The sequence below is a fragment of the Gossypium raimondii genome, chromosome 10, assembly GCF_025698545.1.
Source record: "Gossypium raimondii isolate GPD5lz chromosome 10, ASM2569854v1, whole genome shotgun sequence".
NCBI lineage: Eukaryota > Viridiplantae > Streptophyta > Magnoliopsida > Malvales > Malvaceae > Gossypium > Gossypium raimondii.
The window spans coordinates 23,685,829-23,705,104 of record NC_068574.1 but is presented as its reverse complement, the minus strand read 5'-3'; the positions used below and the strand labels follow the sequence as shown (position 1 = coordinate 23,705,104).

At 32.0% G+C, this 19,276-nt stretch overlaps 3 protein-coding genes across 3 annotated transcripts; 2 read left to right on the top strand and 1 right to left on the bottom strand.

Moving 5' to 3' along the window:
- Nucleotides 1-3,306: 3,306 nt before the first annotated feature.
- On the top strand, nucleotides 3,307-5,530 carry LOC105776152 (pentatricopeptide repeat-containing protein At3g22470, mitochondrial). The gene is made up of 2 exons (XM_012598654.2): nucleotides 3,307-3,549; nucleotides 3,907-5,530. Exons 1-2 carry the CDS (start codon nucleotides 3,546-3,548, stop codon nucleotides 5,289-5,291), a joined length of 1,389 nt encoding a protein of 462 aa, XP_012454108.2. The 5' UTR covers nucleotides 3,307-3,545; the 3' UTR covers nucleotides 5,292-5,530.
- Nucleotides 5,531-5,824: 294 nt separating this feature from the next.
- Nucleotides 5,825-9,571, bottom strand: LOC105776155 (uncharacterized). Its single transcript, XM_012598669.2, has 8 exons — nucleotides 9,200-9,571; nucleotides 8,374-8,549; nucleotides 8,138-8,200; nucleotides 7,909-7,975; nucleotides 7,677-7,777; nucleotides 7,156-7,200; nucleotides 6,531-7,001; nucleotides 5,825-6,266 (listed from the first exon to the last, which is right to left on the bottom strand). The coding sequence occupies exons 2-8, from the start codon at nucleotides 8,506-8,508 to the stop codon at nucleotides 6,096-6,098; spliced, it is 1,053 nt and encodes a 350-aa protein (XP_012454123.1). The 5' UTR covers nucleotides 8,509-8,549; nucleotides 9,200-9,571; the 3' UTR covers nucleotides 5,825-6,095.
- A 3,596-nt stretch (nucleotides 9,572-13,167) lies between these two features.
- On the top strand, nucleotides 13,168-17,307 carry LOC105776151 (pentatricopeptide repeat-containing protein At1g53600, mitochondrial). The gene is made up of 3 exons (XM_012598652.2): nucleotides 13,168-15,699; nucleotides 15,778-15,814; nucleotides 16,531-17,307. The coding sequence occupies exon 1, from the start codon at nucleotides 13,244-13,246 to the stop codon at nucleotides 15,437-15,439; it is 2,196 nt and encodes a 731-aa protein (XP_012454106.1). The 5' UTR covers nucleotides 13,168-13,243; the 3' UTR covers nucleotides 15,440-15,699; nucleotides 15,778-15,814; nucleotides 16,531-17,307.
- The last annotated feature ends 1,969 nt before the right edge of the window (nucleotides 17,308-19,276 follow it).

Sequence of the window (19,276 nt, the reverse complement as noted above, 5' to 3'; positions counted from 1 at the left end):
TACCAAAATGGAAGCTTACTTATCTGTCTTGCTATCCAAACCAAACTCATTGTCGAGTTTGTCTCTACTCAACAAATGACCCTTCACATATTCGAACGAGAGTTTATTTCTGCCATAAATCAGGGTCTCCCTGAAAGACTTGTATGAAGAGGGTAAAGAGCACAATAATAGCATAGCCTGATCTTCATCGTCAATATGAACCTCAACGTCCTTTAAATCATTTAAATGAGTAATGAATTGACTGATGTGATCTCTAAGAAGCTCACATTCGTTCATGCGAAACGTAAATAGACGTTGTTTCAACACTAAACGGTTAGCTAGAGACTTAGTCGCATAAAAAGTTTCTAACCTTTTCCACAATGCAGATGAGGTTTCTCTATCAATACCTCCTGCAATACCATATTTGCGAGGCGCAACTGGATTGCAGACAAGGTCTTTTCATCAAGCTTTTCCCATTTTGTTTGACTTAGTTTCTCAGGATTTTTCCCGATAACAATCTTTTTCAAGCCGGTTTGAACTAGAATTGACAACATTCGAACTTGCCACAGATTAAAATTTGTCTCACCATCGAACTTCTCAATTTCAAACCTTGTTGCTGCTATCTCTGAATGGGATGACCTATGAAAATTGAACTAGCTCTGATACCATTTGTTAGGATCGACCCGATTAAGTAACAAGTAAAAAATAGTGAAATAAATTAAGAAATTGAACACACAAATTTAAGGTGAAAAAATCCCTCCAAAAAGGATAAAAAAACCACGGGAAAAGATAATTTTACCATAATAGCAAAAGAACGAAGAGTATAAAAGATGAAGATAAAAACTAAACCCCAAAAACTCGAAAACAAAGAACCCTCAAACGTAAACACAAAATTCTCTAAATGTGTTATGAGTTCTAATCTCTAATGGGTGTATTTTCTAAGGTTGTAAAAGAGCCTATTTATAGGCTAAATTTATAGGTCAAATAATAATAAAATAATCTAGACTAATCAGAGTTTGATTAAAACAAATAAACAGAGTTTAACTGAAAGATTATTTTTCAAATTTGATTGAAATAGAAGTCATACTCAATAGATTAAATATACATGTATTAGATATATATCCATATCCAACAGTCATTTCTGAGTTTAAATAGCATAAGCGCTGCCTTTATTTACAAATAGCATGTAAAACAACGTGGATAGTTAAAGTTGAAGCTACTTTGGGTAGTCATCGATATCATCAGCTGTAAAACAGCAAGGACAACACCATGTTTCACTCTTCACCACTGATGACGATATTGCGGGTCAATCCCTCAACTCTTAACTGGAAAAAGGATCAACCCTTACTGCAAAATGATGAAGCAATTTGATTTCCAGCTTAAGCTCGTTTGGTGCTAAAGGTGCCACCGGGAATCTACCCTTAGGTTTTACGTGTAGTCTTCTGCCAAAATCTACCTTACCCACATCCAACAAAATTAGAGCAGTGTGGTATTTAAATAAAAACTTTCTAAACAATCATAATTCTAACCTTTCAACTTAATCTTTTGGTCTATCGCTTTTTTCAACCACTTGTTACTACAACAATTCTTCTTTAAAACTAAATTAATCGGATTCATATATATATATATATATATATATATAATTCAACAAAAAGAAATGGTTTAAAGAAAGTTCCTTAATCCTTATCAAATAGAACGACTAGTTTATCCAATTGATTAGCTCCTGATTAAATATTTGGTATGGGTAGATGTATATATTTTAGATTTTATTTTGTTTGTTTACTAAAATAATGGATACACTATTTTTCACACCTTAGATGAAGCAACAAAATAGTTCCCATTACAATTGTAACTAAATGTTTTTATTTTATTTTTTATAAGGTATATTAATAAATTTAGTCTTCAATCTTTACGTCTTTATTCAATTTGGCTCCTATTATTTTATTTGGAGCATATTGACCCTTATATTTTCATGATAGAAGTTAATATAAAATTAATTTAAAAATTTTAAAATTGGAAAAATATAAAATAAATATTATGAATTCCAAAAGTTATCTACAAAACTTTCCAAAATTAAAATTACTTAAAAATCTAAAAAATTATAAATATTCAAAATTTTAATAGAAAAGTCTTAATAGTTTTTTAAATAATTTTAATTTTAAAAATTAAATAAATTTTAAAATTTTCAAAATTATGAAAATATTAAGAACAGTCCTCAACGAACAACCATTGAAAAGTTAAGCCTTATTTGATAATCCATTAAAAATTTCAATTTGTTGAAAGTTAATATTTTTAGTAGTTTAATTTTTAGACATGTTGGATAACTTATATAAAGTACATTTGATAGACTTTTTTCAATGAAAATCCATTGAAAGAAAAAATAGATAAGGGTGACTTATCATACATTGAGCCAATTCATGCTTTATTTCATTTTTTTCTTTCACATTATGCATTATCATTTAAATGGCATCAAACCACAACAATTTAAATTTATTCTTTTGGTTTATTAAATTTTAGTTTGGTTTGTATCGATATTGTTACTAATACATGAAGATATAGGTTTGAGCGTGAGTTATAAAAAATTATAAATAATTATAGGCCTATATAAAAAATATTTATTTTATGATATTTTTATATTTAACTCTTTAATTTTTACCAAGTGTATTTTATATTCAAATTAAAATTAATGATAAATTTTAACATTTACATTTATCAGACAATATATCTATATTTAGCCTTTAATTTTTGATAATCGATCAATTAATTTTTATAATTTAAATTCAATACTTATTAAATCTAACATTAAAATCTTAGTACTTAAATTTTTTTATCAATCGTCGATTTGATCCAACCATTTTCAAGGAAATATTAAAATTAACTTGAATTAAGAAAAGTTTAAGTTTCAATGTGAAGACAATTGTCAAGTTCGGATATTAATATAAATAAATAAAAGTTCAAACCCCAACATGGCACATTTGCTATATTCGAACCCAAAATAATTAACACTGCTTAGATAAAAAAGCTTCTCCTTGATCTTGATCAATTAAATTACAATTTAATAATAAAAGGTTTTGTTTTATTTAAATTCAATCATGAATATTTTTAAAACATTATATGTTTTCTTAAATAATATGTTAAATTTTAACAAATTTTAAGTAAATTTTGATTTTTTATAAATTTTAATAACTTATGAATCATACAGATATATATGAAAATTTAGAAAAAAAAATTAAATTAAATATTGAAAGTTAAATTTATTGATTTAAAAAAATTAAATAAAAATAACAAAATGAATTACCATTGGGGACTTAGTTTAGTATTATACCAAAAAAAAGGTGACCGGAGTTTGAAATTTACCTAAAGAGGCGGTCTGCACCTGGAATATCAAATTTAGCAGAGCAAACAAAGAAGGAAATGAAGGGATTACCTTCAAACACCTTCAAACCATGACTCACCAATCTGCCAATTAGGGATAGCCTTTAAACGGAATATCGGTGACTGCCGCCGCCATTTGTGGTTTCATTTGAAGCTCACCTCTTTCTTTTCCTTTCGCTTAATTTCAAGATATGGGTAAGCTTCATTCTTCATTGCTTCTTCGTCATATTGTTAATGGTGGAAGGAACTTTTCTAATTTCCACTCTTCATTTTCTTGTTATTTTAACACCATTTCTCCCCACATCTCTGCAAGGGGAAACCAAAAAAAGTATGATTGCTTCTATAACGTGGATGATGCTTTGACTTTGTTTAATAAGATGGTTGCGAAGCACCGAAAGCCTTCAGTTGTGGAATTCAACAAATTATTAGGAGCCATTGTTAGAATGAAACATTATGCCATTGCTGTTTCTATGTATAGCCAGATGGAATTATTAGGAGTTTCCTATGACATTTATTCTTTCAACATCTTGATTAATTGCTTTTGTCAATTAGGTTATATTGATTTTGGGTCTTCTGTTTTGGGGAAAATGATGAAGGTAGGTGCTCAACCTGATGTTGTAACTTTGTCCACTTTGATTAATGGACTTTGTAAGCGAAGTAAGATATCTGAGGCTTTGAGTTTGTTCGATGAAATGATGGAAAAAGGGTATCGACCTAATTTAATTGTTTACACTACAGTTCTTAATGGTTTGTGCAAGACCTGGAATACTGATCGAGCTCTTAGGTTTCTAAGAATGATGGAAGAAAGAGGTTTCAAACCCAATATTGTAGCATATAGCACTGTCATTGACTGTTTTTGTAAGAAGGGGTTACTAAGTGAGGCTCTTGATCTTTTCTCCAAAATGAAAGTTAAGGGCATTAGGCCAAATATTGTTATTTACAATTGTTTAATTCATGGTGTGTGTAACTTGGGCCAGCAGAAGGAGGCAACCAGGCTTTTGAATGAAATGGCGGGTAACAATATTTCTCTTGATATTGTCACGTATAATATATTGATAGATGCACATTGCAAGAAGAGGATGATTTCTGAAGCTGTAGATACTGTTGATGCAATGAGAAAGCAAGGCATTGAACCTAATGTTGTCACATACAGTATATTGGTTGATGCACATTGCAAAGAGGGAATGGTTTCTAAAGCTGAAGATATTGTTGATACAATGAGAAAGAAAGGCATTGAGCCTGATGTTGTCACATATAATGCATTAATAAATGGTCATTGCTTGCAAAACAAAATGGATGAAGCTAGAAGAGTATTTCAGTTGATGAGTAAGAAGGGTTGTGCACCTGCTATACGTAGTTACAACATCATGATCAACGGATATTGCAAAGCTAAAAGGGTAGATGAAGCAATGGAACTCTTTCACGAAATATCACAGAAAGGACCAACCCCTGATATTGTCACATACAGCATTCTTATGCAAGGAATGTGTGAATTAGGGAGACTTTCATCTGCATTGAAACTTTTTCGAGCAATGCTGAAGAGTAGGTTGGAACTCGATATTGTCTCTTACACTATCCTAATTGATGGCTTTTGCACAGCTGGGCGTATTGAAGTTGCAAAGGAATTATTTCTTCAACTCTCAGTCAATGGTTTAAAACCTGATGTTTACACATATGGTATAATGATTAATGGATTCTGTAAAAAGGGATTGCCAGATGAAGCATACCAGTGGTTTAGGAGCATGGGGAATAATGATTTTTTGCCTGATAGCTGCTGTTATAATGTAATGATACAGGGGTTTTTTCGAAACAGCTATACCTCAGAGGCAACACAACTTCTTGTGGAAATGGTCAGTATGGGCTTTTCTGCAGATTTATGCACTGCTACCTTATTTGTGGATCTCATCTTACAGTCTAATAAATCAATCTTGATTTGAAAAATGTCTTAACAGGTAGTGTAAAGATTGTCACTTGTGAATGTGAATTATTTTGTTCATACTGCTGTGATAAGAGTTTCTAGAAACTGCAATGAGTGAGTTTTAAGACTCTTTGCCAATGCCATTCCTTACTCTTTTTTCTTTACATTGTATAATGTATTGGGGTTTTCCTCTGAAACTATTACATAACTTTGACAATTATTTTTGAATAATGGAAATTGATTGGTGTGCTTTCTTTCCTTTTCCTTTACTTATTTTTCATCCTACCTAACTTTGACAAAGAAAATACAAACATGTTCTTCATGCTGACCTTTTCACTCATATTCTCACAATTCAAAATTAGTGCAGCATTAGAATAACACAATGAAAAACGTGGTTGATGAATGTTTGAAGTTTTATGTTTCGAGATCTTATTCATGTTTAATTCATAATTTCATGTTATTTCCAAAATTATCGTTTTGAGTAAGAAAAAAGAGGGATACCCTACTAGCTTGTTTGAAGAGAAACATAACAAAAAGCATGGAATTTTAGACTTTGAATTCAACTGTTTTGATGTACATTAAAATGGAACTATACGTATAACAAAATCTGGTAAAAGAATACAAGACACATGGTAGCAAAATTAAGCTTCACTAAATTCTTGTTTGATATCCCAATTTCAGTATTGCTACCAAAAGAATTGAAACAATGTTCTGATATATAAATATATATGACTAACTCCAAAAGATACAGAAAAATAGAACACTATATGTGTGTGTGTGTGTAATCAGTTTAGCAGCCATTTCCATACTTGTGAACATTGCTTCACTTGAGAAAGAACTTCCAAATATCTACATCAGTCACCTCTTTAATTAAATGAGCTCCAAAAATGCCTTCTTCATCAACCAGACTTCTGAGATGCCGGGCTGCATTGTTAAAGCCAACATAGTTTTTCTTCGTCGACAAGTATACAACCCCGTATGGAGGCCTGACACACTGGTTTGTTCATCATGATGACCAAAAATAACAATAATAAGTTGTGAATTACAGAGAAAAACAGAATAGAAAATCTAATCTGCATTTCATAGTGCATCCAGATAAAAAAGAAAATGAAATCAAGAGGGGAAATTAATAGAAAAAGTAGCATCAAGACTAAGGTGGTATATATATATATAAGTAGGCAGGTATATGTAACCAATCATTCAGGTTATGTATGATGTATGTATGTCTGCATATGGAAAGCAAAGGTAAGAAACTAACCTTCTTAATTAGTGCATATAACTTCTTCAAAGAGGAAACCGAGTATGGAATTTCGGTCATCAAAATAATGTCATAGCCACTTTCGCCCTGATCTGTCTCACTAGCTCTTTCCCATGCCCGGCTTCCTGAAAGCTTTCTTGACCTCCTTGAGGAAATTTCTTGTGTTATGCTGCTACCATCTTGGCTACTGCACCCATCCATGAAATCCTCCTCGGAGAAGCTCAACCTCATCCCTGTAGTCACCTCGGACACGTCATTCCGAACAACAGATAATACAGTGGGGAGTTCTTCCCAGTCCCCAGCATAGAAGTGCACAGTTGGGGCAAGAGTTTGTCTGGAAGGAGTCAAAGGACCCTCAGGCTGTCGGCTTTGCCTTTCCCGAGCTTGCTCCAGGTTTGCAAGTACATTTGGTATGGTAGTGCATCGAATAGTTTCTGCACTGAGGTCTTGAAAGTGCACTGTACAAGCACCCTATACCAACAATTGCATAAAATGGAGTGTAAATCTTTCATAAAAGTAAAATTCTTCTTCGACTATTTTCTAGCATATGATACAAGCCAATTGCTAAATGTGTGTGTAAAACACATATAAGAGGAACAATCAAATATCTATAAATGAAGTATACCTTCAGACAAGCAAATATCCCCGGAACACCATAGCCACAACCCAACTGCAAGAATTATTGAATAGAATTATTAGTGTACATTCTACAAAGAACTATAAAACAGACAAATTAGTTCATTAACTCTTAAGATTTATTCCATGCATGAAATGAGAATTGTTGAGAAGGCACAAGAGCAAGAAAGCTTATATAATATCGACCTATTCTAAAATTGGTCACTCAAGTTTGGTGTCGCCAATAAAAAAGGCGAAGAACAAAGACATTGATTCAAGTGTGAATTTAGTTTGATTAGTCAAGCTGAATATAAGAGCCAAGATTCATTCTACCCTATGAGTACATTTACCAATTGGTGAACCATTTTAATTTCCCCTATTCAATAATATCATCAAATGGACCCCAAACACTTTTTCAACAAAGAGAAGGATAATATATCATGTTTAATAGTTAATCAATTAGAAGAGATGATAAAAAATGCTACATGAGGTGATGGCTAATGTTTTTAGATTTTTCTACAATGAAATTACCTCAAGCACCCTTTTCCCTCTAAAGCTCAACTGCCCATCACGGATCTCGTGCTTAAGGACGTTAACAAGATCGAAAGAACTGTTCCAAGATTTCAGAAACCCTGCAAAAAAAAATTATTTCATAGCTGTCAGTTGCAACTTATTATTTTGACAAGTCAACACTTGAACTAAGATTGATACTTCGCAATAAAAAACATAAATTTTTAAATAAAAAATACCAATCATTCCTTACCATCAGGTTTTGAAGATAACATTTCAGTAGTGGTGAAACCAATAATGTCAGCAACACTAACTCTTCCCTGTAAAGGTTTGAAAAGGCATCATCAGCGTGCATATCACAACCTTGGTTTTTCAAAACGGGCTGCTGCCGAAGGGATGACTATACGTTGTAAACACAACATATATATATATCCCCAGCATATATATCCCCGATAAAGTGATGCAAAAGGAAGTCAACATACCTTGAATACATCGAGCCCTTGCAAATCTACATTGTCCCCAGCATATTTACAAGGATGGGCCGTCTGCACAATAACAAAATGTCTTAATTGTGAACGCAAATTCAACTGCTCGCAATCACTTGCATGATAAACCATCTCATTAGTATGGTGCTCAACCAACAACAGTTTACATCTTGAATAACAAATTTAAATTTCACAAGTATTTCACTAGTCCTTAATAGGGAGATGAAATACACCTTTGATGGGAGAATCTCCACAGCCAGTGAAGGGAGATGGACATCTCTATCAGATACAGGGGACATGCTTTGGCTTCCTCGATCATAGAGTACCAAGCCTGGCAAACATTGTGCAAGCAGTGACGGTGCACGCATTGTGGTCTAACAATACGAAACCGTTATTAAGAAAGAAAAACCTGAAAATATCAACATTTTCCATTAATATGCAGACCACTCCTAAAGAAATAATCACTTCCAGAAATAAGAACATTTTTGAAAATAGATCAGAATCACAATATCAAACTCACAAGGGTAGAAAGACACGTATGATTAGCCCTAAACAAATTTCCGTAAGGCAATTCACTTACATGGGAACATCAAAATGTTATAGCTAGACAAGAAAACAATTTCAACCAAAATTTGCACTAAAAAAAGCAGAAACTTTAAACACTGACTACATAAAATTTGTTCTTCAAGTGAAAACAAAATCTCAATATTTTGGTTCTTGTTATGAATAACATGAAACATTAATAGTAGAGGCAATTCTTCAGGTAGAAAACAAAGCCGACCATAAGGAAAGTTCACACATAATTCGGAAAAGGCTAATATTATGAATAATTAAAGAGAACTAAGATGAATCCAACTCTTAATTTCCATCAACAGAATCAAACTCGAAGATCAAACTAAAGGAACATATTGAAAATGGAACGTCGTAGCATTCCAACGAAATTCAACCTAAAAAGACCAAAACCAGATTAACAAAACTTGCCAAAACACATGAAAATTTAAGAAAATTAAAACAAACCCAGAAGCCAAAAAACCAAAAATCAGAAAGATGCAAACTTACCCAGAAATGAGAAATAATAAGCAAGCAGTCTTTAACCCAAAATTCAATTGCTTGAGAAAGAAAGGAATTTATTTTCTTTTATAATACAAGTAAAGATCAAAGCTTTGTAATTTCAGAGAAAAGAGACTGCTCTTCACATTGGAAAGTCAAAAAAACAAAACAAAGCGACGACCCGTTTACGCTGAGATGAGAGGTAGGAAGACAGAAGCTTCCATTTTCAGACACCTATTTAGAGATTTTAACTTTAAGCCTTTGACGGTAATGAAAATTATGCTTAATAATCCAATTTCTGATCGAATTTGTTTTTGTATATCCCGTACCCGTAAGTACTACCCTTTACAGTTACACCTCTCGTACTTGGGTTGGGTAGAGGAAAAATCTGATTTTTCCTCTCTTGATGAGACCGAATTACAAATTTTACACAATACGGTTCGATTTTAACCCACTCGGGTTGAATTTTTAAAAATATTTTTATTTTAAATTTAATTATAAAAAGAAATAAATAAAGGAGCAATACCAACACTCTTACTAGAACTTATCTATTTGTAGATGGAGCTTCAATAGCAACTAGGTTTAGAGGAAAGTTATGAGCATTACTGTCATGCAAAACTTCCATACCAAGGTTAGCACATATCAGTCAAGGTATTAATTATACGATCTTAACTATTAACTACGAATTGGTTAAGATTGAAACTATTTAAGTTGAAAGCCTTAATGTTAATATCTAAAACGGTGAACTAGATACTTACTACATGCCAAGCAGTTAAGAAGAAATGTAAATAACGAAAATGGTTGAAACTAGCAATTCGAAGATCAATCGGCCAAAATAATCATAAATAGCTACAATATTATAAGTTTCTTCCTTTTGACCGGCAGCATTTTGAGACTTTGCAAAAAATGTTTAAGGGTTGAAAAGTGTCCTATAAAATACAATAATTTATTAAAAAATAAATTATTTAAAAAAAGAGATATGATAATTTTTTAAAGCTACTTGTAAAATAAACAAAATACACTATCAGTACCAAATACTAACCCATATATAAATATTAATATAAAATTATATTATATATATATATATATTTAAATATTGATATGGAATCTTTGGGCGAGTTAGGCTTGGGCTGGAAATTTTTTTAAAATTGTACTTCAACTCGACCAGTGACTCATAAATAGGTATAATTACATTGGATGTGATTTTAGATATTTAAATAGTTTAATTAGTTTTTTATATAATAAATTTTAATTGATGTAATCATCAAGGGCAAATTCAAAAACTCATTTATGAGTTGGAATTGAATTATAAACTTTTGAGAGATCAAAATATAATTTTATTATGTATTAATTTTATGGTTTCATTATTGTTTTCCTTTTGAAGGGATGATTTCATCGTTGTTGAATGGGTTAAACAAAATCTTTTAATTTTTTGGGTCAAAGGTAGACCTGTTCCAGGGCTGAGTAGCTCGCTCGGTCTGATAGGCTCGACTAGATTAAAGTCGGGCTTGGACAAGGATTTTTACACTTCGGGTCAGCACAACTCGAGTCGAATTCAATTTAAATAATAATAATTTTTTAATTAAAATTTCATTATAAAAATATATAAAATAGTAACCAAAAAATATATTTTTAATTTTTAATAGTAAAATGAACTTTTTGGATGGTTAGGGTCGGTTTGAAAACGAGCCTAGGCTTGAAAAATATTTTGAAGCCGGGCCTCGATCCAGCTCAACCCATGGACACCTTTGGTCAAAGGGTAATTTTACCATATAGTAATTTATAATGTAAAATAGTTATTTGAAGGGTTAGGATTTTGACAGTGTACCTTTTTTATTCTTTCACATTATATATATTTTAATTTTTAATTATCCATTAAATTTGCTTTTTTAATAAAATAAATTGATAGATATATCATTAAAATTTTAAATTAAAATAATTCAAAATAATTTATCATTTAAAAACTCCCTAAAATTTAAAACTATTATTATAGATATATCATTAAATCATATTTAAAAATAAATATTTTTAATTAATTAATAAAAATAAATAGTGTTTCAAAATATCAGAATGAAATATTAAATTTTATAAGGTTTCATAATTCTAAAAATAAAATACGAAAATGTTTAAAATTTTATTAAAAATTTTAAAAATTATACAAAATTAAAAAATAAAAATACTACTAAATAAATTTTAAAAATTAAATATTATTTAATTAGTCATTTAATATTTTAAATATTTATATCTATTTTAAATACTATTAAAAATTTTAAAACAAAATTGAATACTATTTAAAAACATTATTAAAAATAAGAAAATTTATATGAAATTTAAACAACTATACTTAGAGTAGTGCATAATTATTGAATAGTATTATATCACTTATTCAAGTATTTATTTATGGAATAAAATAATTATATTCTTTTATATTATATTCAATATCTATTTTGCATCTTTCATAATAATATGATTTATTAATTTTAATATTTTTATAGAATAATATACTTTAATTTTGTATATAAATTATAAAAAACTTACAAAATGTTTTAATGATATTTAATTATTAATAGATAAAAGTATATCATATATATATATATATATTAAAATTCTAAATCATTAATTATATATCTAAATATCACAAGAGTTTCATTTTCAAATTTTCTTCTTCATAATTAAATCATAAATTATATTTATAATATTATAAATATATTATATTTAAAAATTTATACACACAATCAATCCGTGCATCTCAAAAGGTAAGAAAACTAATTTTTTTAATATCTTATTATACCCCTAAAAGATGAAAACTCCGTTGGCAATATACTAAATATTTTTCTTTATTTAGGGTCTGTTTGATTGACGGAATTGATTTTCCGGAAAATCATTTCCAACTTTTCCAGCGTTTGATTGGCGGAAAACATTTTCCATTTGGAAAATAAACTCCAAAACAAGGGAAAATGGGTTACATTTTAGGGAAAATGTCTTACCCTTTCAATTTCCGTAAGACATTTTCCGTGCTCTCCTCTCTATCGCCTCCTTCATTCCTTCATTCATTTCCTAGAGAAAATCGCTTCTATTTATCGATTTTCCAAGAACTTATTTTTTAATTATTCAATACTTGTTTTTTAACACAATTACAAATATTTTATTTGATATTAGTTTTTTCAATTTATAACGATTAATATTGTAGCTTAATAATTGAGTATTATTATAAATAAATCATTGCAATATATGTAAAAATAATTTAAAATATAAAATTTATTAATATATATTAATATATGTAAAACAACTTTTTCGAAAATATTTTCGTGAATCACCAAACAAAGAGAAAATATTTTACACAGATTCAATCAAACACCGTAAAATATTTTCCAAGAAATCATTTTACGTAAAAGTAAAACAGCTTCGTAAATCATTTTACGGAAAACATTTTATCGGCTATCAAACAGACCCTTTAATTGGGATTAACAAGTGTCTTATAATGATATAGTAGAATATTTAAAAATAAATATTAAAAAAAGATAGAGACAATTTTTAAAATTTTTTGTGGAATAAAAAACGATATTGCTAGTGTATCAAATGCTAACCTAATAAAATTTACTTTTACACATTTTAAAATATTTTTCAATTTTATAAGAATTTCTAAAAAACTTTACAACTTTTTATTTAGAGCTTCTTAATATTTTAAATAATTTATCTATATTTATATATTTTAAATAAATTAAAAAATAAATGATTTTTACTAGTTTTACAATTTAAAGCATTTTTATAATATTTAAATATTTAAATATTTTTTATCAATATCAATGAACAATCAGTCAACACCAATCAATGGTGAACAACCCACAATCACTGTCAACGTACCACGTCATTGATGAGACACATTCTGATTGGGCAACTTTTTTTATGTTCAAAATAAAAAAAAATATTAAAATGAGCAGAGGGTAAATTGGGAAGAAAGCGTAGATTTTAAGGTAAAAAGAAAGTAAAGCATAGTTTGGTCCCCGAAGCTGCGGCCGGCATAGGTGTTTAACTCGATTTCTTTAAAATTTTATGAACTTGGAAAATCATGGACTCCATTTCTTAACAATGCTAGCAAAATCAAAATCTTCCCTTTACTATGTTCACCTCATTTTGCCCCCCAAAATTTCCATTTCTTCACTTCGCACCGCAACAAAGGATAGCATCGTCCATAACTCTGCGAAAATCCTCCGCAAAAATACCAAATTCCTCGTTTATTGCAATACCCAGATTACACAACATGGAAGAAACAGAAATATCAAAGAAGCTGAATCAATCTTCAACCGGATGCCCTTCAAAAGCACCGTATCTTGGACTGCCATGTTGACTGCATACGCAGAAAATGGGAACATTTTGAAAGCCCGTGAAGTGTTCGCTAAAATGCCTGAAAGAACAACTTCTTCGTATAATGCTATGATCACGGCTTATAATAAGAATGGTTGTATGGTTGATGAGGCTTATGAGCTTTTCTGCAACATGTCTGAACGGGACGCAGTGAGTTATGCTACAATGATCACGGGGTTTGTCAGTAAAGGAAGGTTTGATAAGGCCTTGGAAATTTACGAAAATACTCCGGGGAAATGGCGGGAACCGGTTTGTTCAAATGTTTTGATAAATGGGTATGTGAAAGCTGGGAGATTGGATATGGCAGTTGGCATTTTCGAAGGAATGGTTCAGAGAGATGTCGTTTCTTGGAGCCTAATGGTTGATGGGTATTGCAAAAGTGGGAGAATTATGGAGGCTAGAAAGTTGTTTGACAAGATGGTGGAGAGAAATGTAGTTACTTGGACAACAATGATTAATGGGTACCTAAAAATGGGATATTTAATTGATGGTTTTGGTTTGTTTTCGGCTATGAGAAAAGAGAAAGGAGTTTTGGTTAATTCTACTACTTTGACTGTTATATTTGAAGCTTGTGGACATTTTGATAGATATAGAGAAGGAATTCAAATGCACGGATTGGTTTTAAAGTTGGGATTCGAATTTTGTGTTTTTCTAGGGAATTCTATTATTACCATGTATTGCAGATTTGGTTGTACTGGTTCTGCTAATTTGGTATTTGATTTGATGACGAGGAAAGATTTGGTTTCTTGGAATTCTTTGATCATGGGCCATGTTCAAGAGAATGAGATTGAGAAAGCTTATGAACTTTTTGAAAGGATGCCTAGAAAGGATGTAGTTTCTTGGACTACCATGATTATGGGGTTTTCTGGTACAGGACAAACTGATAGAGCTGTCAAGTTGTTTAGAATGATGCCTGAGAAAGATGATGTTGCATGGACTGTAGTAATTTCAGGGTTTGTAAGTATTGAAATGTATGAGGAGGCTTTTCGCTGGTTTACTGAAATGCTTCAGAAATCAGTAAAGCCAGACTCTCATACTTTGAGCAGTCTGTTGAGTGCTTCTGCCAATTCAGCAATACTAAGCAATGGGCAGCAAATCCATGTCCAAGCAATAAAGATGTGTCTGGAACTCGATTTGTCAGTTCAAAATTCTCTTGTCTCAATGTATTCAAAATGTGGAAATGTAGCCGATGCTTGTCAAGTCTTTATGAGTATTAAAGAACCGAATATTGTTTCTTTCAATACAATGATTACTGGCTTTGCTCAAAATGGATTTGCTAAAGAAGCACTTGAATTGTTTGGGAAAATGCAGAGTGAAGGGCAGGAGCCAAATCACGTAACCTTTCTTGCTGTTTTGTCTGCCTGCAGCCATGTTGGACTCGTAGAAGTAGGATGGGAGCACTTCAAATCCATGACATCTTTATATAACATAGAACCAGGGCCTGACCACTATTCATGCATGGTTGATCTCCTCGGCCGAGCTGGGTTATTTGATGAAGCAGTTGGTTTAATCTATTCAATGCCATTTGATCCCCATAGTGGAGTTTGGGGAGCTCTCCTGGGTGCAAGCATGACTCATCTCCGTATCGATCTCGCAAAGCTTGCAGCTCAGCAGCTTATTAAATTGGAGCCTGATAGTGCAACTCCTTATGTCGTTTTGTCCAACTTATATACTATCTCGGGAAAGAAGAAAGATGGAGACAAAGTAAGAATAGACAAGAAATCAAAAAGGATAAAGAAGAGCCCTGGGTGTAGTTGGTTGGTAGTTAAAGACAAAGTTCATTTGTTTCTCTCAGGAGATCAATCTCATGAGGATTCAGAAGAGATTAGAGTTACATTACAGACAATTATGAAGGAAATGGAAGAGCTAGGTTGTTATAGATAAATGGCTCCTTTCTTAAGGTCCTCCTCTTTGCTCTCCATAGGATCTCTTCTGCTGTAATAGTTTCTATTATTTAAGGCTTGTGACTTTGTTCAAGCGGGCCATGCATTGGTCTCTATATTTTCTCTGTGTTTTCTAATGCGAACAAATGCCTTTATCACTAGCAATATTGCTTTGCTGAAAGGAGTTAACTTGACCATCCCATCTTTTCATGTTACTCTGCAGTCACTTCCCTTTTCTGAGTCAAGAATGTAGTCCATTGGGTAAGTGATACTCGTAGCTCTACTTTTAGTATACTGGATGTGTAGTCTCATAACTTTCATCTGTTGTCCATTTTGCAGAGTTTGAACCAGAATTATGACGGCTACAGATCCCCAGGTAAGGGAAATGATATATGTGTCTCTTATATCATATCTTGAGTAATTTTTTTTATTCTTCTTAAAAATGCAAATCTGACCAATATTTTCTTGAATCTAAATAGTAATATTATTGCTTCATAAAGTGTGTTCAACTTTTTTTTTTTTTTTTGGGTGAGGAAAGTTTTACTTCTCTGAAACTGGTTAAATAGAAGACCATGAGGAAACAATCTGGCAGATCCTTTTCCCTTTTACTGCCCAGTTACCTGCTGCAGGTGGTTATGTGGTTGGATTTGATGTATGCCTTACTCATCTGAGTGTCTTCTTCACATAAATGCTATTACTTTGACTCTTCATTTTTCTCGAAGTGCTCGTATCATACATCCATGTTAGATGAATATTCAGACATGTCTGTGTCAAAAACACGTATATTTCCTCAATGACATTTGAGTCCGAGCTACATAGTCAAACATAGCAGAGAAACACAAATGCACTCATGCACACATGATTATTAATCATATTTCTTATATGAATCTGGGGGTTTTGTATGAGAGAGCAGCTTCAAGTCAAATGCAACATATTTTATGTGCTTGAATTCATATTTATTCTTAAAATTATTTTGCATTGATGACCTGGTAATGATTAATAAGTTAGATGTTCATGTGTTAGAAGTTAATTATGGTAGGATATGGCGATACACTTATTGATGACTTGGTACATCTGGATTTGATGCTACAGGTCCAAATCTTTATTTTGTTTGAAGAATCGTATCCAACACCCTTGTCTAGCGCATATTCGGACATGGGCGCAGAGACATCACCTTTCTAAATCCTCTAAATGAGGACTTGCCGATCAATGAGGTGAACTGGAGTATCTTGTTTGGAGTCATAATATGGTGGCTGTGGAAACAAAGAAACTACTTAGTGTTTGCAGCTGGGAATTTTTGCTCCACTGATATAAATGGGAAAAGCCTTGCATGTTTGAGGAGCATCATGGTGGCTGTTAAAATTCAGCAGGCTCGAGGCAATAGAAAGACAATGGGGATTGGATGGAGGCCTGGATAAAACACAATTGTGACAGAGCAGTGGACACCAGCAATAATCTTGCTTCAGCTGAGGGAATCTTTCGCAACTGTTATGGCTGTTGGATTACTGGGTTTAGTAGGTTTCTAGGCCTCAGTACTGTTATGCAAGTGGAGCTATTGGCGGTATATGACAGCCTCAGCATTGCTTGGGAGACAGGGTACAAAAAAGGTTTTGGTAGAATGTGACTATTCGGTAGTGATACAGATGCTAACCGATTGCAATGCGAGTCCATTAGCGCTAGTAAGGAATACAAGGCAGCAGATGCAATGGCGAAGATCAAAAATCTCCACGATTTGTACCAATTGAGTAAAAACGAGCTAAGTTTATGTAAGAAATTAAAGAAGAAATAGTAATTTTCTTGCAAAAGTGAAAGAATAGAGTGTTTGGATGCCAAGAAAATATAAAAGATGAAGAAATTTTTGAAAGAAAACTTTCAATCTTAGATCCAACAAAATTTTGAAATGAAAAAGGATGGAGGGAAACAAAATAAAAATAAACAGACGATGGATGTGGCTTTTCATAGGGAACTAACCATATTTTAGAAAACAGGCTATTTACCCTTTAAGTCCTCTCCTATTCTCCCTTGTTCTAATAGCTCCTTTTTTAACCACTAGTTTTTAATTTACACATTGAATCTCTACTTTAACCACTATTTTCAAATTAGTCTCTATTAATTTTTACTAATGCCCCGATTATTAATACTATTATTATTTAGTTTAATTATTATTATTACTATTATTAACTAATTAATTTTTTATTCTATCTTAATTCCTATTATATTAAACCTAATTTATCTCTCGAGCCCACAATCTAACACCGAATTCTACCAACCTGGTTTTCGAGGTGTGACACCTAAATTATTTTGACACCTATGCACCAATGGCTAGGATGACCTCCATTATCTTATCACATAAATTACATGTACGTCAAATAGATGTTAAGACGACTTTTTTTAATGGTGATCTCGAAGAAGAAGTCTACATGGAGCAACCAGAAGGTTTTGTGCTTCTTAGGAATGAACATAAGGTGTATAAGTTGATCAAGTCATTATATGGTTTAAAACAAGCGCCTAAACAGTGGCATGAAAAATTTGACTCGATTATCTTATCACATGATTTTTTACATAATGGTGCGAGTAAATATATTTACACTAAATTCACCAATAGATACGGTGTAATTATTTGTCTCTATGTAGACGATTTGTTAATTTTTAGGATGAACATGAAAAGTGTTCGCAAGACCAAAGAGCATCTAACCTCGAATTTTAAGATGAAGGATCTTAACGAGGTAGATACAATTCTAGGTATAAAGGTGTAGAGACATGAAAGGGGCTTTGCATTAAGCCAATCTCACTACATCAAGAAAGTATTGGAAAAATTCAAATACTTGAATATTAGGGATTCAAACACTTCATACAATTCGAACTTTAAGTCAGGTAAGAATAATGGCAGGATTATAGTGCAACTTGAGTACACCAACGCAATTGGAAGTCTAATGTATGCAATGCATTGCACTAGACTCGATATCGTATTTACTATGTGCAAATTGGCGAGATTTACAAATTGCCCTAGTACCGATCATTAGAAGCGAATTTATAGGATTTTTGGCTATATTAAGAAAACAAAAAAATTGAGATTATTCTATAGTGATTATACCACTGTACTAGAAGGTTACTCAGATGCAAGTTGGATTACAAGTCTAAGTGGCAATAAGTCCACATCGGGATGGATTTTTACGATCAGAAGTGAAGCCATTAGTTGACCCTCCAAGAAACAAACTTGCATCTCACATTCAACTACGAAGGCTGAATTTACAACCTTGGCGGCTATTGACAAGGAAGCGAAATGGCTAAGAAACTTCTTACTAGGTATAAAGTTATGGCCACAACATAGGTTCGCCATTTGCGTATATTGTAATAGTGAATACACCATGTCCTGAGCGTATAATAAGGTGTACAATAGAAAGTCTAGACATATAAGTTTAAGACATGAGTATGTGAGACAATTGATTAGGGACGGTGTGATAAATGTTACCTATGTTAAATCTATTGACACCATTTTTTGGATGAAAACTGGGTCGACTTGGGTTTTGAAAAATGAAACGGGAGTCGCCACCAATCCTTTTTTATGAGGTGTGATTGGATCACCTCGAAAAGTGGTTGTTTTTAATAAACGGTTTGATTTTATTAAAACAACAAGTTTGGTCCACGAAATTCAGAAAAACGGGTTTGAGAGTCGGTTACGTACGAGGAAGGATTAGCACCCTCAATACGCCCAAAAATTGGTACCAAGTTGATTACTTAATGTCTTAGTGTCGAAAATTAAAACTTTAAAAAGATTTAAAGTACGATCCTTAAAAAAAACTCGAATGGCATGAATTAAAATTTAAGAGGATATTTG